General features: G+C 48.4%; 1 protein-coding gene across 3 annotated transcripts; it reads left to right on the top strand.

The window, feature by feature from the left end:
* Positions 1 to 6601: 6601 nt before the first annotated feature.
* On the top strand, positions 6602 to 20734 carry rbl2 (retinoblastoma-like 2 (p130)). 3 transcript variants are annotated; one of them, XM_087844247.1, is made up of 22 exons: positions 6602 to 6885; positions 7633 to 7763; positions 8315 to 8515; positions 8653 to 8717; positions 9028 to 9156; positions 9864 to 10024; positions 10530 to 10594; positions 10723 to 10894; positions 10975 to 11138; positions 11210 to 11325; positions 11398 to 11501; positions 11731 to 11868; positions 13361 to 13525; positions 13808 to 13916; positions 14018 to 14272; positions 14346 to 14545; positions 14628 to 14804; positions 15112 to 15183; positions 15282 to 15372; positions 17961 to 18196; positions 18483 to 18656; positions 19305 to 20734. In XM_087844247.1, exons 1-22 carry the CDS (start codon positions 6748 to 6750, stop codon positions 19467 to 19469), a joined length of 3228 nt encoding a protein of 1075 aa, XP_087700373.1. In that variant the 5' UTR covers positions 6602 to 6747; the 3' UTR covers positions 19470 to 20734. The 3 variants fall into 3 exon arrangements, with proteins under 3 accessions (XP_087700373.1, XP_087700372.1, XP_087700371.1); XM_087844246.1 differs by having other exon boundaries at positions 17958 to 18196; XM_087844245.1 differs by having other exon boundaries at positions 11210 to 11501; positions 17958 to 18196.
* Positions 20735 to 21127: the final 393 nt, after the last annotated feature.

Genomic DNA, 21127 nt, shown 5'->3' with positions numbered 1-21127 from the left:
TTTATATGATGGAAAGTCTGTGGAATACGTTTAATTGCCTCTGACGGTGCCAGATGGACAGCTCGCGTTCACCTCCCGGCCTGTTCAGGATCCCTCAGCCCCCCCGAGCGACTCCCCATCACTTCCCCCTCCACCCGCTTCCAGCTGTGTGTTTACGCTGTCAGACGGTGAGGAGCATCCTGGCGAGGCGGTGAGGGGTGCAGCCGTGGCCCGGCAGCTGTCGCCTGGTGATGCCACTCAAACCCTCCTGCCACCTCCTGCCACGCAGGTCCTCCTCCTCAGCAGCTGGGACGGCCAGCAGGCGGCTCCCTGCAGCTCCTGCAAACACGCCGTCCCTCAAAATTACCCAGAATCCCCAGTGATTGCAGAGCCGTTTCAGCCTGCATCCCCGCCGTCTGACCTTCTGCTCCGCTCGCTCCTCTCCACCTGCCCCAGCAAATGAAATCATTTCATCAGCCATCATATTTCGTTTATTATCTTCGTGTTGCTTTAATAAACTGAAAGTTTGAAGCTTTTCTCAGGTGGACACAGGTGAACCTGACCGTTAATCTAAGAAACGGCAGTTTTTGTGTCCAGTGTCAGAGAATACTGAGAAATAAAAGATCATGATCACCACAATTATCTGACACAAGAGTGATGATTAAAAGCTGGAAACTGGCAGAAAACTGTGGTGCTGATGCGTTGAAGTGTGTGATGGAGGTGATGTGGAACTCCGCCCTCTGACCCTCTGCAGGGAAACCAACCTGCCCAGACTGACAACCAAACTTTAACCTGAACTGGAACATCTGCTTCCTGCTTCAGTGAAACCTCGTTAGAGCCGATGTCAGGCGATGCTGCGGGAAGCAGAGGGGGAGGCTGCCTGCAGTCTGTTTGCTCAGAGCGCCCCCTGCTGGGCATCACCTTCCTGTGACATTAGAGCAGCATCATCATGTTCAGTGTGACATCAGCTGTGTCCCAAAACGTTGACTGCATCCTTCGGAGGACCCGGCCTTCGCGGTCTAGTGCGAGGCTGTGAAATGTGACGGTCCAGCCTTCAGATCAGCGTCACCGCTGTGTCTGTGGAGTTTAATAAACTCGCCGTCTGCTCCTTGCTGTCTAACATATAACAGGACACTGGAGTAAATTCTCGACCGTCTCACACTTTGATGTTTGACGTTTATTCAGCTGTGTGAAAATGAGGAACCCACCCGATGATTAATAAAGTTTTATTTAATCTAATAACTTTGATCTCAGCCAAACACCGAAAAAAGCCAAACAATTACATTTTTGAGTTATCTAAGCGACGTATATATCATGTTTAACCTGAGTAGCGAAAGAGCGGGTCTGAAAACGATGAAGCCGGGAGTCCGCTGCTCTCGACGGCTCGAGTGACCATTGAACCCCCCGGCTAGCTATCGAGCTGGTGGGTAACAGACGTCTCTGAAAACGTCGGCACACTTTTGCAAATATGTGATATCTTGATAAACCGAGCAGATATTTGATGTTTACACAGCTACTTTCTCGCCTGAAAACATGTTAAAAGTTTATTTTGTGACCCAGAAAGATTAATGAGAGTAATATTAAAACTTAGTAGCAGCCGCCATTGTTGGAAACTGGAGTTTGGCTGGGCCGCGCTATGAATTCTGGGATATGGTAGGCCACGAAGGACACACCCGACCCATCCTTCAAATTCGGGGAAATGAAGGACGCATTTGAAGGAGTTGACGAATTGGGACAGCCTTCGTCGCCTGGCTGTGACGTAATCGGCCTTCAAATGCGGCCTCCGGAGGATGCAGCCGACGTTTTGGGACACTATCGTTCCTAAAAGCACTCAGTGAAGCTGTGACGTCACAGCAGCTCATCAATGCGTACAGATCATTTTTACACCACACTGATGTTTTATGATGTGATTTTATGCATTTATGATGGTGTGTTAAGTTTGTTGTTTGGCACGTTTACACTCATGTGTCCTTTTTAAATCAATAAACCATAAATATAAAACATTTAAGCTTTTCTATCTGTAAGTCTCGTTTATGCAGCCACAGATGACACAGTGGCAGTCCTAGAGCCTGGGGGGTCCTGGGTACATACATGAGGGGCCCCTCCACCCGGAGTTCATAACAATGAAGTTACAAATAATAGAATTGATAAATAAAATAGATTTAAGATTTTTTGTTGTTGACTGAGCTGAAATGATAAACAAAAGGCAGACATCGTGTAGCAGGGATCTTAAAGCTCCGCCCACAGTGGAGGCGATCTGCTTGTCACAGCTGGTCTAACCCTCTAACACAGAAAATAAAACTCTAAAATCTTCCTTCTGTCATTTTAAAGATGGCCAAGTTTCCTCAAAAAGGAATATCTTTATTTTTGAACTGGTTTTAGAGGAAAACATCCATCCATGCATCCTCTTCCTCATCAGCAGGAGGCGGGGTACACCCTGGACAGGTCGCCAGGCTAACACATAGAAACAGAAAACCATTCGCACCTGTGGGCAATTTAGAGTTACCAGTTAACCTGCCCCCACTTAGCTGCATGTGTTTGGACTGTGGGAGAGAACCCACGCAACCACGGGGAGAACATGCAAACTCCACACAGAAAGACCCCGGCCATGGTGAACTCAGGACCTTCTTCTGTGAAACACCGGTGTTTACCACCGTGCTGCACAAGAGGAAGAAAATTTAAAAAAGACACGAGATCAAAGCTCAGTTTTTCAGATTCAGGACATTTGGAGCAGAATCAGGAGATCCTTTAAACTCGAGGTTAGGAAATGGGACTCGCTGGGAGATGCTGTGTGATGATCACTGTCACAATCGATAGATCTGAAGCCAATCAATCGTTTGACCCATAATTTGATGTGATGTCTTCAGAAAGCAGAGAAAACTCTTTAATGTCTTTCAGCACTTTCAGCTCATCTGGCTTCATGTTTGACTGGAGGCACAAAGGTGCAGGTTAAAATCCGAGGAGCTGTAGAGTTGCACGTGTAAATGAAGCTTCCTGCAGGTTTGGCTGCAGCTCGCTGACAGATGGTGGCGTTTGCTCACAGGCGTCCCTGAGCGCCGAAGATCACTGAGGAAGCTGCTCCATCCTGTTAGCCCAGCCACCGCCAACCAACATAACCCCACAGACTACGATAATTCCCAGTCTGCTTCTGTTTATCATCATCACTATCATCATCATCATCATCATCATCATCCTCATCATCATCATCATCATCACTATCATCATCATCATCATCATCATCATCACTATCATCATCATCATCATCATCACTATCATCATCATCATCAACATAACCCCACAGACTACGATAATTCCCAGTGTGCTTCTGTTTAAGTGAGAAACAGCACATAAGCATCATCATCATCCTCATCAGCAGCAGCAGCATCATCATCATCATCATCCTCATCATCCTCATCATCATCATCACTATCATCATCATCACTATCATCACCATCATCACTCTCATCATCATCATCATCACTATCATCACTATCATCACCATCATCACTCTCATCATCATCATCATCATCATCATCATCATTCTTCCTGTTAAAAGGGAGTTTTTCCTTCCCACTCTCACCAGTGCTAGCTTAATCATTAGCATTATTGCTGATGATGTTTATTTTGGAGTTTAATGAAGTCATTTTGAGACATCCACATTTTCCAATATTATTCAAACATTTTATTGTCAGCACTTGAAGAAAAGTCTTTATTTTATTATTTATTATTTATTTAATTCTACTAAAAAGAAACTGATGATATTTGTGGAGCTGCAAACAGGTTTTCTCCCTCGGGCCGTCTCAGGGCGTTTGTACAGTGTCTCCCTCCAGGTGAGCATCCCCTGCAGGCCAAGCCTCCCCTCAGCAGTCGCTCTACCTGGGGCATGGTGGGAGCTCGCAGACCGCCTCCCGCCTCTGAAGCTGCAGCTGTCTGCATCTCTGCTGGAAGCGGCGCCTCCTGCAGGTGAGCAAGGAAGAGCGCTGTCAACACCTCAGCGGGAGGAGGAGGAGCGTCCTTTAAGCTGAAGCTGAGCTCAGGATGAAGGACAGACTTTACAGAGTGCTGGAGCTATCTGTTCTTTATTTTTTATTATTTTGAAATTAGTTAAAGTTTGTTGTTAGTTTACTTATATTTTGGGGTTTATTTACAAGTTTATTTGGTGGTTAATATTTGTTTCAATGTTTGTTTGATGTTACTTTGTTAAATTAGTCAGTAAGAGCTGTAGGGCCATTTTGTTTCTATAAATAAAGAGACTGGTACAGGACCAGCATGCACGGGTGGGCCTATGGTTTTTACCAGAGCAGGAGAAGCAGCAGGATCTTGTTGTTGCCAAACTGGATGAATAAACCATAAAAACGCAACTTTCAAGTTTGGACAGTGGACTTCTTTTGCCTGCGTACGAAATATGATCTCAGTGCAGCAGTGGCTTGTGGACTTTTAATTGTGGGATGTTTGGTTTGTCAAACAAAAGGAACTGCCACTACACAGAGCTTTCTTCATGATGATGCATAACAAAAATAAAATTACTTGAATCTTTGATTAATATGATGATTATTTTAATGAGGTAGTCAGTTGATGAGTGAAACTTTATTAGAAAATCATCAAACGGCCTCCTTGTGTCACATTTCATACCACAGCATATGAAACATGTCTAACAGTATGATCAGCAGCAATGCAAAGAGAGAGAAAATTCTTAAAAGGCCCTGCAGGTGGCGCTGTGTGTGGTTGGCTTGTCTCCATCCTGTGAAAGCTGAGGTCTTTCTGCAGTCCCGCTGCTGTCCAGCAGGGGGCGAGTCCTCTGAAGATTGACTGGATAATGAGTCTCCTGCTCAGCTTGACCTCTGACCTCAGTGATGAGATTCTGGTCTCAGTCACTGGTTTCAAGTCTGGTTCAGGCAAGATGGGAACGAGAAAGTCAGAGGAATGTTTGACTGGCACCTTTAAATAATTTTCTCACCTTAAAAACACACAAATCAGTTCATTCAGGGACCAACAGCACACTGCAGCCTGATGTATAGAGATGAACTTTAAAGTTGGAAAAATTACAGTTCTGAAGATCCACTGTTATAAGGCGATAAACTTGCCAGCGTACTACAGACCTTAAAAACCAAACAACACTCAAATAGGCAACAAAAGACCAAGAAAACAACGTAAAAACACAAGAAAATCACTTCCTGTTACTTTAAAGAAGGAAGAGTTATCAAAACTGTACAAGATGCACACATATGTGAAAGGATCTGAAGGAGACTTCAGGACTCTTAACATGTGACAACATGTGACTAGGATGGAGCGTTGCAACAGAAGGAGACAAGGTTAAACAACGAGTGACAGAGACCTGCAAGGCCGTCGCTCCAGACGAGATGCACGTTTCTACATCGATGTGAGGAGAGAATGCAACGATAATCAACAAAGATTAATCTCAAGATGTTAGATGATAGAGTTTCTATCAGCGCTGCAAACTTTCAGTAGCTTTAAAAAACGGTGGTAAGATCATTAAAATGAGTTTCTGACACATTCCTAAAGTGATGACTTCAGTCTCTAAGTGAGTTTATTGTTCTATTATTCTGTCTTTAACGCTTTATTGAAAGGAGCCTCTGCAAGAAGAAGACGAAACATTTACAACTTTACAATAATTAACACTTGATTGCATCACGGGGCAGAAAATCCAGCATGAGGTGAAGAAATGTGTGCGTGAGTTCTGCGTGTTCAGATTAACGGTAAATTAACTTTATGATAATAAAGTTTTGTTGAGGACCGTGAGACAAATGCATGAGTCACAGTTTAAGTTCATTAAGATTAATTTGAACTTTATTAGTGATGATATTTAAAGGTGTAGAGTCACCTCCAGATTCTAAACAAAACTACAATCAATTTATAGAATCTGAGATTTAATCCAACACATAAAGTGCAATAACTCTGACTAACATCTTTATTTTTACGACTCGTTTGGGTTCCTATCTGCTGTTTAGTGAATGATCTCTGTCATCTACACTGATTCCCACCCACAGTCAGGGAGTGTGGTTCAGGCCTGATTATTAAAGAATCTGAAGGGTGGAGCAGAGTATGTACAGTGCTACAGCACAGCCAGGATGTACTCAGGGTCTAATCTGCTGCCCACAGTCACAGTTTTGTGGTAACTGCAGTATTAATCTATCAAACTGAGATATAATGACTGCTTTCCTTTCACACACTAATGTCATGGTTGAGCAGCTTTATTTGGGTTGTTCTGACAGCTGAGTCTTTGTCCCGTTTCATCCTCGCTTTCACTGCACTGTGAGGCCTGTGCAGCAGATTAATGAGAGCCGAACGATGAGCGCTCATTTAAACGTTTGTACAGGTTTGTGTTTCCCGCCTTTTACCGCTCACAGATTTTACAAAAGTTATAATTTAATGTTTTTCAGATGGACTTCCGGGCGAGCGGAGCGCCACACCAGCGAAAAACACAAAACAACCGGAAGCAGCACCAGTGTGATTGACAGGTGGGCCCACCCACTCACACTCAGCTACGCACCCTTAGTGGGCGGGGCCCCGCTACGTTGTTTGTGCTATTCGCTAAAGCACGTACGCTGAGACGTGACGTTTGACGCTGTGGCTGGCAGCCGCGCATGCGTGCGTATCTGTCAGTCAAAGGACTTTTAAATGGCCTCGCAGGCCGGGAGCCCCGGTGCTCGGTAATAACGCCGTTATTCAGGACATCAGCCCCGTGAATAGCGTGTCCGCGGGAGGCCCCCTGTGCCCGGCGGGGTCGACACTGTCCGGTCGGTGAAAATGAGCGACGAGGACGAAACCGCGCAGAGAGCGCGCCGCGGGTTCGAGGAGCTCTGCAGGGCGCTGAACATGGACGAGGAGGCGAGCGGGGAGGCGTGGGGGAGCTACGAGAACATCAGCAGGAACTTCACCCTGGAGGTAAGCACGCTCACCTGGACAGGTGGCTCTGTGGCGTGTTTCTGACGGGTCTCGGCGTCCAAGGGCAGGGGCGTGTCCCCAGGGGGCGGGCGGAAGCCTCTTTAACTGTAGCGCTGTCGTTCTTCTGCAGCAACAAGTATCTGAATACTTTTACTCGAGTACTTCGGTGCCCTGCAGGGTGTTTCCTCCTCCATCAGGTGAAGGTGGTGTTTATGTTGCTCCGCCCAGCAGTCCGAGGTGTTAAACAGTAATAATGAAGAACTGCGCTACACTAATATCAGCATAACGAGTACTTTAAGTACTGTACTTGTGTACTTGGAGTACAGTATGGCGCTTTATTTTACTTCAGTGATGGCTCTAAGTACACTGAGTGTGACCATTAAATACCCAGGAACGCCTGAGGGGCGGGGTTTGTCGTCACAGGCTGAGGGGCGGGGTACACCTGAAGTTATTTACAGGTGTTTTTAGTCACAGGAGGCTGTGTTCTTACATTAGATCTGCTCAGGATGGGTTCAAACTCAGGTTCCTGAAGCTGAGTCGTTTTTAGAAAAGCTCAGGTCCAGATGATGGAGGTCAGCCTCAGAGCGACGTCACAGCCGGAGCTCTCTGCTCAGGGAGCAAGTGTTCACTACCGAAGGAGATGAGAGTGCTGTCCATCCCTCGATGCGTCCTTCGTCCTTTTAAATAAAAATTATATTTATTCATTAACGTCTGCAAAGCTTCCTGTCATCTCGTTTCCTGTCGCAGGGCAGCGAGCTGCACTGGCTGGCGTGCGCCCTCTACGTGGCCTGCAGGTCGTCTGTGCCCACGGTAGGAAAAGGCACGGCCGAGGGGAACTACGTCTCTCTGACCCGGATCCTGCGCTGCTCCGAGATGAGGTCGGTGCGCCCCTCTCCACCTTCACACCCACAGAAACACAATCACTGATGACATAACGACACACGGCCAGGCAGGTAACCCAGGTGAAGAGAATCAGGGCGGGGCCAGCAGGCAGACCTTCAAAATAAAACAGGAAATAGACAAAAGACTATGAACACGAGAACCACTCAGACACACAAACAGCTGGAAACGAGCAGGAAAACTAAATATATCAGTTACAAAATATTTAAAATGATGAATAAATAAAAATAGAATAAAATGGAAATAATCACTATAATAAAAATTAAAAGTTTTTAAAAGTTTTTAATTGTGTGATCATAACATGAAGCTGTAAACAAACAATGAGATTTATGTTCAGATATTTGTGATTCGGTCACTTTATCTGATCTGCTGATTTTATCTCCCAAAGCTCATGATCTAAAAACAAAAACACAAAATAGAAATAAATAGAAACAAATAATAGACCCTGTAGGATGTGCGCTCTGTGAAGGGTTTAGAGGCGACCACGTCGTCTTCGTGGCTCACGTCCCCGCCCTCTGCTCCTCCGCAGCCTCATCGAGTTCTTCAGTAAGATGAAGAAGTGGCAGGACATGGCCGACCTGCCGCCGGACTTCCGTCAGAGCACCGACAAGCTGGAGAGGAACTTCATCGTGTCCGCCGTCATCTTCAAGAAGTACGTCCCCATCTTCAAATCCATCTTCAGGGCGCCGTCAGAGGAGCCGCCACGAGTGCACCGCAGCCGCAAGCAGAGGTGGGACCGTGACCTCTGACCTCACCTTCACGCTAACCGCTCAGTATTCAGTCCTTTGGTGTTTGTTGGTGTGGTCGCCAGGCGGGGGCGGGTCTGCAGTGCTGCCTGGTAACCTACGTGCGCTCTTTGTTTTGCAGACGCCACCCGTGCACCGTGACCGAGGTCTTCAACTTCTGCTGGGTGCTGTTTGTCCACGCCAAAGGTAAGCACTTCCTGTTTAATGATGTCAGAGAAGTGCGTCACAGCGCCCCCGGTGCAAACAACAGCTCGTCACAGACAGGTGGAGTTTTCCTTCCCGCTGTCGCTCACGTGCGCGCTGTTTCTCTGTCGAGAGCTGCAGAAATGGGATAATCAATAATCAGACGCTTCAATCTCTTCTGCGTCCCAGCAGTCACTCAGCTGGAACGCCAGGTCTCGGCGTGCGGCTCACTTCCTGCTCTCAGCTCTGGTTCTGCTCATGCACGCTAACAAGTCCAGTTTTTCCTCGATGACGTTTCTGCTTCTTCTTTCAGGGAACTTCCCGATGATCAGCGACGACCTGGTGAACTCGTACCACCTGCTGCTGTGCGCCCTCGACCTCGTCTTCACCAACGCCCTGCTGTGCAACGCCAGGAAGGACCTGCTGAACCCCGAGTTCAAAGGTGGCGTCCTGAGTACACATCGTTCCTGCCTCTGTTAACAGACGTGTGGTCCGCGCTCGGTTCAGGGTTTGGTTGCTATAGTAACGTCTCCGATTCTTTGAATCAATCATGTCGGCTGCAGAGGAAGCCTGCTTATCGCTCACCTGCAGCGTTGCGTCACACCTCAAATAAATCAAAGGTGGAGCCGGCAGCAGGCTGTGTCAGCGCTGCCCTCACTTCCTGTCGGGTTTCCTGTGCGCCCCCGTGAGGCCCCGAAACACCACGTGATCCCGTCAGGCACAACCCTGGAGCTGAGCGAGGTCAGACTCGGGGAGCTTGCCTGCTTCGTTAAACGTCCACGAGCAGCGTTTCAGCATGAAACTAACATTTAAAGAAAGGTGCGCGTTTAGCCCGCGGTTCAGCCCGCTCAGGTGACACGAGACTGAAGGTTTGGGTTAAATACCTGCTGCAGGTATGAAAGGAACTTCCTGTTAAACAGGAAGAAGGTCGTGCTGACTGAACTGGATTCTGGATTCTTATCCTTGGATTGAATCAGCTGCAGTGAACCAGGAGCTGAACAATATTATCAACGCGCCTGAGGAGGCGGAGCCTCCTGGGGCCGCTGTGGGGTTAACACACGAGGAATGAAAGTTTCAATGATGTTATCATTAAAAATAAGTTTGTGTGTTGTCATGTCTCCATGGTAACGCTGTCTCTCCGGCCCACAGGGCTTCCTGAGGACTTCGGCACCAAGGACTTCCGGCCGGCCGCGGGCCCGTTCTGCTTCATGGAGCAGCTGTGCCGGCTGCACGACGGCCTGGTGCTGGAGGCCAAAGGGGTCAAAGAGCACTTCTGGAAACCCTTCATCAAGAAGCTCTTCCACAAGAGGGTGAGCCACCTCCTCCCACACCTGAGCAGGTGCCGGGCCTCGAGAGCCACGGCGAGCACTCCACGGGGTAAAAGAAGAATGACGGGCGTGTGTTTCACTCGCGGCGTTAGTGAGGCTGTTGGAAAACTGCATGTTAGTGATCTGGGCTAAAGCAGAGGGGTCAAACATGAGGCCCGGGGGCCAGAATCAGCCCAGCAAAGACTATGGTCCGGCCCACAGCACAGCCGGAGCAGCTTGGGGCTGAGACTGAGTGTGAGCCCGTGTTGAACACGTGTCAGGATGCAGTAAAGCGAGCGCGTCTTTAACGTGTTGGCTGTTCGTCTGCAGAGCTCTGCTGATAAATCACATCAAACATCAGAAATCATTTAAAGTTTTATACGATTAAATGTAAATGAATAATAGTATGACGGTGGTTGGTTTGGTCACATAGAGCAGGTGCTTCGTACCTGCACAGGTAGGAACCATGTTGGCGTTACACTGAACTTCCTGTCGTGTTCGTTGGCAGATTCTCCGAGGAAAGGAGGACAGCCTGACCGGCTTCCTGGACCCCATGAACTTTGGAGACAGTCTGTAAGTCTGTGTTGGTTAGTTGGTGCTGTTTATCTGTAGCAGGGGGTAAACTAAAGACCCACGTGTTTCTGACTCCGCCCCCTGGATGTGGACGCCGCTGACCGCCCTCTGCTCTGATTCGCCCTCAGTTTGGCGCTCAGCCGCCTGTACGAGGAGCACGTTTTGGCCACGGGCAGCCTGGACGAGAGGATCTTCACCGGCGAGGGAGCGAGCGAGGACATTGGCACCCCGGGGCCCTGCCTGTGCGAGGGGGCGGAGAACCAGAACAGCGCCACCTTCAGGCTCCACACCAGCCTCGCTGTAAGACCTGACCTTGCCTCTTTTACGCTCTCTGATTGGTCTGCTTCCCACCTTGCTAACATGCCACCTCCCCCCCCCAGGCCTCGGCTCTGAAAGTCTCCACCCCACTGACGGGCAGGAAGTACGTGCAGGAGGGCAGCCTGGCGTCTCCGCTCTCCTCCGCCATGAAGAGCGTGGGGCGTCTCCACACGCTGCTGTCGGGCACCAAGCAGGGGCCGAGCGCCAAGCTGGCCGAGACGCTCAGGTACGTGTCAGCGTGTCTGACGTCGTCTTTATCGCTGACCCTTTCAACACGCCTGCTCTCGTTTCGCCCAGGAGCTGCGCCAGAGACCCGAGCAACGCCATCAGCCGGCGCCTGAACGACATGTTTGACATCTTCTCCCAGCACTATGAGGACGGCGCCACAGACGGGGGCAGGGCCATGGGCAAAGGTATGCACGTAGCCTCGCATCACTGCACACGAGCGACTTCCTGCTGTGACCGAGTAACGTTTGTCCTCGCAGACATGGCGGTGAAGTACTTCCACCTGGCAGAGGCGCTCTACTACAGGATCCTGGAGTCAGTCATCGAGAGAGAGAAGATGATTCTGGGCGACGCCGACCTGTCTGTGAGGGAAAAACACTTATTTCTATTTTCAGAGCAACTTTGCATTAGTCACAGATCAGAATAATCCTTCTTTATGTCAGCCTCCATCACTGCTTCATCTGCTTCCTGTTTGAATCTGCTCGTTCAGATGAGCTCCTCGGTGCACACTTACAGTTTTTCTCTGATTATCTCACATGCAGCCGTGTACTGATAAAGTCATCTTATAGAGTGTGTGTGTGTGTGTGTTGCAGTGTATTCTGGAGCAGGATATCTTCCACCGCTCTCTGCTCGCCTGCTGCTTGGAGATCGTCATCTTCTCCTACAGACCTCCTGGAGATTTCCCCAACGTGCTTGGCATCTTCCAGCTGCCTGCCTATCACTTCTACAAGGTATCAATACGCCCTCATCAAAAAGTAGGTCCTAGCAAGGTTTGTTTGTCAGAAAACGCCAGATGATTGGATGGATGATGGACGATGTTTGGATGGATGATGATTGGATGGATGATGGATGATGTTTGGATGGATGATGGATGATGTTTGGATGGATGATGGATGATGATTGGATGGATGATGTTTGGATGGATGATGTTTGGATTGATGATGGATGATGTTTGGATGGATGATGGATGATGATTGGATGGATGATGGATGATGATTGGATGGATGATGGATGATGATTGGATGGATGATGGATGATGATTGGATGGATGATGGATGATGATTGGATGGATGGATGGATGATGATTGGATGGATGATGTTTGGATGGATGATGTTTGGATTGATGATGGATGATGTTTGGATGGATGATGGATGATGATTGGATGGATGATGTTTGGATGGATGATGGATGATGTTTGGATGGATGATGTTTGGATGGATGATGGATGATGTTTGGATGGATGATGGATGATGATTGGATGGATGATGTTTGGATGGATGATGTTTGGATTGATGATGGATGATGTTTGGATTGATGATGGATGATGTTTGGATGGATGATGGATGATGTTTGGATGGATGATGGATGATGATTGGATGGATGGATGGATGATGGACGATGGATGATGATTGGATGGATGGATGGATGATGGATGATGGATGATGATTGGATGGATGGATGATGGATGATGTTTGGATGGATGGATGATGGATGATGTTTGGATGGATGGATGATGGATGATGATTGGATGGATGATGGATGATGATTGGATGGATGATGGATGATGATTGGATGGATGATGGATGATGATTGGATTGATGATGGATGATGATTGGATGGATGATGGATGATGATTGGATGGATGATGGATGATGATTGGATGGATGATGGATGATGATTGGATGGATGATGGATGATGATTGGATGGATGGATGGATGATGATTGGATGGATGATGTTTGGATGGATGATGTTTGGATTGATGATGGATGATGTTTGGATGGATGATGTTTGGATGGATGATGGATGATGTTTGGATGGATGATGGATGATGATTGGATGGATGATGTTTGGATGGATGATGTTTGGATTGATGATGGATGATGTTTGGATGGATGATGGATGATGTTTGGATGGATGATGGATGATGATTGGATGGATGGATGGATGATGGACGATGGATGATGATTGGATGGATGGATGGATGATGGATGATGGATGATGATTGGATGGATGGATGATGGATGATGTTTGGATGGATGGATGATGGATGATGTTTGGATGGATGGATGGATGGATGGATGATGGACGATGGATGATGATTGGATGGATGGATGATGGATGATGATTGGATGGATGGATGGATGATGGATGATGGATGATGATTGGATGGATGGATGGATGAACAGTTGGATGAAGAAAGCTTGTCGTCTGTCTCTGCAGGTGATTGAGGTGCTGGTGCGGGCGGAGCAGGGTCTGTTTCGAGAGGTGGTGAAGCACCTGAACCAGGTGGAGGAGCAGGTCCTGGAGAGTCTGGCCTGGACTGGCGATTCCCCGCTGTGGGAGAGCCTCCGTGGGGCCAAAGACCACGCCCCCAGCTGCCAGGAGGTCCGTCCATGTTGGATGATATACGTGTCAGTGTTTCCTTCTTTGTGCTTTTTTGTTCGTGTGTCCTGAGGGCAAATGTAACTGCAGACCTTCGTGTTTGGTGGTTTCTGACTCTGGTGAATAAAACCTGCAGGAGGCCTCGCTGTGATCAGCTGATTCTGGTCCTGTTGATCCGTGAAAACGTCCCGCCTGCTGCGTGAAAGTCTCGTCCTCGCTTCTCCTCTTCTTCTTTGGCTGAACAAAGTTTCAGGTGTGTTTCATCAGCAGGTGTGTGTGTTTCAGGTGATGCCTCCTCAGTACCTGGAGCAGCAGGATGAGAGCAGCTCCGGCAGCGTTCCCGTCACTCCGGTCAGCCACGGCGCCGAGCTCAGCAGCAGCAGCACGCTCAAAGGTCACACACCTGATACCTGTCACACCTGCACACTGTGTGTGTGACTTCTGATGCGGCTAAAGGACTCTTGGAGCTCATTGGCCCTCCTCTTCCTCCTACAGGTGTGTCCCCCTCCCCAACCACCCTGTTGGACCGTTACAGCTCACCGCCGGCCAGCACGGCTCGCCGCCGTCTCTTTGTTGACCCCGTGGACAGCGAGCCCGGCCTCGCCTCCAGTGGCTCCGCCAGCACTGCTGTCGCCAAGCCCACCCAGGCGAGCCTCGTCACGGCCATCCCGGCGGGGCAGACTGTGGTCACTATGGCAACTGCCACCGTGACCGCCAACAACGGGCAGACAGTGACCATCCCGGTGCAGGGTGAGGGTCAGAAAACACGAGCCCGAAGGTGAAGGTGAGAAACGGCACGCTCTGACCTTTGACCTCTCTGCAGGGATAGCCAATGAGAGCGGAGGGATTACCTTCATCCCGGTGCAGGTGAGCGTGACAGGACAGGCTGGTGCCGCTCTGCAGCCGCTGCCCCCGCAGGCGCTCGCCGGCACCATCGCCGTCCAACCAGCCACTGTCAAGCCGGCCCCTAAACCGGCCGGCGGCGCGCTGAGGAAGGGCTCGCTGTCACTGTTCTTCAGGAAGGTACGTGCTCGTGCACATGCTCAGTGCGGCCCTGCTTCCGCTGTGTAGGTGTGATTCGTTTACCTGCGGTGTTTCCTCCCAGGTGTACCACCTCGCCAGCGTCCGCCTCCGAGACCTGTGCGCCCGGCTGGACATCATGCCGGAGCTCCGGAGGAAGATCTGGACCTGCTTCGAGTACTCGCTGGTCCACTGCACGGACATGATGATGGACCGACACCTGGACCAGCTCCTCATGTGTGCCGTCTACGTCATGGCCAAGGTCAGTCAGGTTCTTCATCGTCGTGACAACGAGCTCAGAGATGAAGGTAGATGTTCAGAGACTCACAAAGAAGACGAGCAGGTTCAGTTCAGAAAGGCCAGAGGTGTCCCACCTTCACCTGCAGGAGCTTTGAAGGGTTAACTCTCTGCCTCCAGCTTTACTGTCACTCAACTCTTGACTCTCTGGTAACAGGAAGCTGAGCACGCTTGTTTTCAGCTTTTCTGCTCGTCTTTGACTTGGTGCTGCAGGAGGAACGTCTCTGTGAGCTCTGTGCTCCAGTAACATGTGACCTGTTTGCTTCTGTCAGGTGACCAAAGAGGACAGATCCTTCCAGAACATCATGAAGTGTTACCGCTCTCAGCCTCAGGCCAGCAGCAATGTAAGGAACTCTTCCTCCCTCCAGCTTGCTGTGTGAGGAAAAACGAGGGGTGACGAGCTGCTGCTGATGTTCTCCGATGTTCTGTGTTCGTGTTTCAGGTCTACAGGAGCGTGCTGATCTCAGGGAGGAGGAGGCGTCACTCCAGCACCAACAAACCGAACCCGCTCACAGACGGCAGCCAGGACGCAGGTATAGACACATGACCTCATCCTGAGGTTGACCTCCCTGAGCATGCTCAGTCGGTTCAAACGTGTGGAAACATCAACTCCGTTAGCAGTGTGTGTTAGCTGTGAGTGTTAGCAGTGTGCATTAGCTGTGAGTGTTAGCAGTGTGTGTTATTCTGTGTTTTAGCAGTGTGTGTTAGCTGTGAGTGTTATTCTGTGTGTTAGCTGTGAGTGATAGCGTGTGTGTTATTCTGTGTTTTAGCAGTGTGTGTTAGCTGTGAGTGTTAGCAGTGTGTATAAGCGTGTGTGTTATTCTGTGTGTTAGCTGTGAGTGTTAGCAGTGTGTATAAGCGTGTGTGTTATTCTGTGTGTTAGCTGTGAGTGTTAGCGTGTGTGTTATTCTGTGTTTTAGCAGTGTGTGTTAGCTGTGAGTGTTAGCAGTGTGTATTAGCTGTGAGTGTTAGCAGTGTGTATTAGCTGTGAGTGTTAGCAGTGTGTGTTAGCTGTGAGTGTTAGCAGTGTGTGTTAGCTGTGAGTGTTATTCTGTGTTTTAGCAGTGTGTGTTAGCAGTGTGTGTTAGCAGTGTGTGTTATTCTGTGTTTTAGCAGTGTGTGTTAGCTGTGAGTGTTAGCAGTGTGTATTAGCTGTGAGTGTTAGCAGTGTGTATTAGCTGTGAGTGTTAGCAGTGTGTATTAGCTGTGAGTGTTAGCAGTGTGTGTTAGCTGTGAGTGTTAGCAGTGTGTGTTAGCAGTGTGTGTTATTCTGTGTTTTAGCAGTGTGTGTTATTCTGTGTTTTAGCAGTGTGTGTTAGCTGTGAGTGTTAGCATGCGTGTTACCGGTGTATGTTAACATGCATGTTAGCAGTGTGTGTTAGCGTGTGTGTTATTCTGTGTTTTAGCAGTGTGTGTTAGCTGTGAGTGTTAGCAGTGTGTATTAGCTGTGAGTGTTAGCAGTGTGTGTTAGCGTGTGTGTGTTATTCTGTGTTTTAGCAGTGTGTGTTAGCTGTGAGTGTTAGTGGTGTGTGTTAGCGTGTGTGTTATTCTGTGTTTTAGCAGTGTGTGTTAGCAGTGTGTGTTAGCTGTGAGTGTTAGCAGTGTGTATTAGCTGTGAGTGTTAGCGATGTGTGTTAGCGTTTGTGTTATTCTGTGTTTTAGCAGTGTGTGTTAGCTGTGAGTGTTAGCGGTGTGTGTTAACGTGTGTGTTATTCTGTGTTTTTGCAGTGTGTGTTAGCGTGCGTGTTAGCGGTGTATGTTAACATGCATGTTAGCATGCGTGTCAGGTGGTCTGGTTCAGTTACGATTATAAAAGCATTATAAACCTTCAGTTTCTCACAGATTAAGCTCCTGTAGAAGAATCTGGTTGTTTTTTGGCGATGCTAACCTCAGGGTTAGCTTACAGACTCCACACCTATGTCTCTCCGTCTGTTTATGCTGCTGCAAGCCGCTTTGCAGCCCACGTCTGACCCGGATCGTCCCTTCCTGCTGTTTATGACGTTCATCAGTGTCTTGCGTCAATGACATGCTCCTGCTGTCAGCAGTTTCATCACTCAATCTGACGTGCTTCCTGTTTCCTGCTCAGGGGGAGATTTCAGACTCTTTTTCAGGTCGTGTCCAAATTCATGGGCTGCATCCTCCTGAGGACCCGGCCTTCGCAGTCTACGTGGGCCAGGTCCCCCGGAAGTAAACGGCTGGGAAAATTGGACAGTCTAGCCTTCTGATTAGCGTCACCACTGTCTCGGTGGAGTTTAATAAACTCGTCCGTCTGCTCCTTGCTATCTAAAATATAACAGGACACTGGAGTAAACTCTCGACCGTCTCACACTTCTGTTTAATCAGTTTTCTGTTTGATGTTTATTCAGCTGTGTGAAAACCACCCGGGGGATTAATAAAGTTTTATTTTATCTAATCTAATAACTTTAATCTCAGTCAAACCGATTTACTCACGAACAAATAAAACACTGAAAAAAGCCCAACAATGACATTTTTAGGTTGTCTAAGTGACTTATATATTACTTTTAACCTGAGTAGCGAAAGTCCGCTGTGATCTGAAAATGATGTGCCGGGAGTTGTGCCGTTCTCAGCGGCTTCAGTGACCCTCGAGCTCCCGGCGAGCTGTCGAGCTGGAGGGTAGCAGACGTCTCCGAAAACGTCGAAGCACTTTTGCAAATATGCGATATCTTGATAAACCGAGCAGATATTTGATGTTTACACAGCTACTTTCTGAAAATATGTTAAAAGTTTATTTTGTGGCCCAGAAAGATTAATAAGAGTAATTTTAAAACTTAGTAGCGGCCGCCATTGCCGGAAACTGGAGTTTGGCTGGGCCGCGCTATGAATTCTGGGATATGGTAGGCCACGAAGGACACACCCGACCCATCCTTCAAATTCGGGGAAAAGGAGGACGCATTTGTCGGCTGCATTCGGAGGAGTCTACGAATTTGGACAGCCTTCGGCGCGTCGCTGTGACGTAATCGGTCTACAAATGCGGCCTCAGGAGGAAGCAGCCCATGAATTTGGACACGACCTCTGTGTTCTTGTAGCAGAAGCACAGCGTCGGCCATCTTTGTGTTCAGGTGATGTCGTTGTGCTCTTACTCTGTTCTTCCTTCCAGCAGGTGGCGACGTCAGCCCGGTCCCTATTCGCTCCAGCAGCACCTTACCCACCCCCCAGCCTGGCAGCGCCCCCTCCACGCCCACAAACACCTCCAACAAGACCTCGTGCACGTCCACCACCAACGCCGGGGAGGAGGAGCAGGAGCGAGGGGACCTCATCCACTTCTACAACAACGTGTACATCAAGCAGATGACGCCGTTCGCTCTGAAATACTCGCCAAACTCGCTGTCTGCAGGGGTACGTGGACTGAGCTGGGAGCCATTTAGCTGATCAATAACATTATTGATTATTAATGCAGCAGCTCAGTGTCTGTGAAGCTGATGATGAGACTTCTGGACCAAACATTTAAATTTGACTCATTTTAAATCCAAGATATTTAAATATCAATAAATGTCATTAAAAAGGCTCCAGCAGCACAAACAGCCCAGGCGGAGGCTGACGGAGGCTGACGGAGGCTGACGGAGGCCGACGGTTGGGCGTGACAGCATTGTTGTCCTGACCTCTTTGTTTTTCTCGTGCTCAGGTCGAGACCCCCCCTCTGTGTCCGTACCCCTCCGTGAGGACCGGCTCTCCCCGCCGGATGCTTCTGTCCAGCAAACACTCCATCTACATCTCGCCTCACAAGGCAGGCTCCGCCCCCTCACTGATGACCCCCAGGGAAAAGATTCACTACTACATCTGCAGCAGCCCCCCCAACGTAAGCCCCCACACGAGTCACTGCTCACGTTCACAGCAGCTATTTTATCCGTAACGACGCGTTGACGCCGCGCCGTTTCTTCTCGTACTGAAACTTCCTCGTGTGTCTGAAACGTTTTCATGATTTTAAAACCTTCTGTGGTCGATTTACACTCGCCGTCTCCCGCCGGCGCACGGCAGCGGCGGTTAGAAAAACGAGCGAGAGTCTGTCGTACCTCTGAGGTGTACCTGGAGGTCCGTTTATAACTTCACATGATGTTCAGACAGTTTATTATACAGGATACAGTTTGGCTTTTCAAAATAAAGTGTTCCTCTGATGTTTTCTGGAGAAACTGAGCGTAAAACCAGCTTCCTGTCCCAACAACGGTCGTCTCGAGGTGCTTCATCCTCTAACTTTATTTAAACAGTGAACGCGGACACAGGTTAGCTGCAGCTCATCAATATTCAAGTGTTATTATTTAACATCTTTAAACAGGAAGTCAGATTATGGAGGGATTCCTGAAAGTGCGATAAAATGGTCCCCCTGCAGGACGCCGTCGTCACCCTGAAACAGTTTAATAAACGAGCTCTGAGATCAAAGAGTCAGCAGTCTGAGCATGTGCAGCTCAGCCCAGCTTTGAACACTAATCTGTGACCTCTGACCCTTCAGCGTCTCCAGGAGATCAACAGCATGATCCGCACCGGAGAGACTCCGACCAGGAAGCGTGGCATGGCTCTGGAGGAGGGAGCCTCGCCCAAACGCGTCTGTCCCGACTCCAACGCTCTAATGCGCCGCCTGCAGGACGTCGCCAACGACCGCAGCTCCTCCCAGTGACGCACGCAAACAGACGGAGTGTTTTACTGTGAAGGAGCAGCTTCCTGTGTTTTAGCCGTATTTTCCTTTCTGTTTTTAACATCGATGTTTTAAATCTGTCAGTTTGGTCTTAAGCTTCGTGCGTGCTTCGTCTCCTTCGCTGTCCCATGTCTGTAAATACGTGTACAGAAGAGCAAAGAGAAGCTATTTAATGGAGCTCACAGCTGTAAGTTAAGTGCCTTTATTTTGTACTGTTTACATCCTGCAGGCGTTTCCTTGGTTACAGGCTCCCGATGTAAAAACAATAAACTGTGTGAACTGAGCCGGCTCCCTCTGTGTGAGCTGAGTGTGGAAGGACGATGGGTGGAGACGCTGTTAGTGACATCAGAGAGGGGGCGTGGCTACAAAATGTTCAACATAACTCTGTGTTAGCTCGATCAACAGAAGTCCAGTCATGACTGAGCGTGCTCGTCAGACATTTTAAACCATCGCTGCAATCATCACGTGGAAGTTATCAGAATCTGAGAGATGAAACGCCTCTGCTCCAGTTCCCACTCAGACGGGGACGCCGTTGACGTCTTCTGGCTTCACTTTATACCTGTTATACCTGTTCACATCGTCTCCGTCTGAGTTCTGTGCTTAGGTTAGTCTCACCTGGCTTCAATCCCAGACCAATGGGCAAGCAGAGGCTCAACGGACCAGCTGTGACCTCCTCAGCATCTGGACCATTCAGATCCTGACTTTGTCATCAACCTGTTCTGGTCTGTAGAAGGCGAGCTGCCTGTTCCAGCAGTATGACATCATCTATGGTGGTGACAAAAGGTTGTGTACTGACAGACGCTAAAAATGTTTTTAAAAAGTTAAACTTTAATCGCTTATTTGTCAAATCCAGCTTCACAGCCAGAGTTACATCTGAGAGCAGCGTCCACGATGGAAACACAACTGAAACTCTAAACACGCGGGACAGGGACCACCAAAATAAAACAGGAAATAACAACACAAAGACAAGAGAAAATAATTCTTGGGGGAAAAAGATAAAATATAACGAGTATAATGATTAAAGAAAGTTAAAGTGTTCACGTGATCAGAAACAGCCACTCTGACACAGCGTCACTGAACACCTCTCACCAGCAGGGGGCAGCAGACCAAAGGGTCGAACTACATCTCTGCTCCAAAGTTCGAGTTACTGTAGAGTCGCAACCTTTCTGATGACGAGTGCATCTAAAGTTTCCTCAGAAGTCAGTGTGCTGTATGATTGCATCAGCAATAAATTTAATAAAGCTCTATATGAACAGTTACACACTTAATATAATAACTTTATAGATTATTTGTTTGCAGATGTTGGCAGCTGTCAGCGAATAGTTATCAGATATTTTGAAACAAAAAAGACTTTTTATCCATAACAGCAAATGAACTGAACAACAGAAAATACAAATGCTATTTATGGTCTCCTCTGTGTGTGTGTGTGTGTGTGGGGGGGAGTGAAACTGCTTGTTCAGCTGCTCCTTCTTTGTATGATAAGAACAGAACAAGTCTTGTAGTGAACAACAGTCTGAGTCATCAAAAGGTCATCATGCAGTATTCTATCATATTATATAATATATGATATAAATATATAACTTACATATAAGTTTAAACTGAGTACAATTCTCTACTGACACGCTCCTTTAACAACAGCT

This window comes from Neolamprologus brichardi, chromosome 7, assembly GCF_056152115.1.
Source record: "Neolamprologus brichardi isolate AB-2024 chromosome 7, ASM5615211v1, whole genome shotgun sequence".
Classification (NCBI taxonomy): domain Eukaryota; kingdom Metazoa; phylum Chordata; class Actinopteri; order Cichliformes; family Cichlidae; genus Neolamprologus; species Neolamprologus brichardi.
This window is presented reverse-complemented; position numbering and strand designations above follow the sequence as displayed.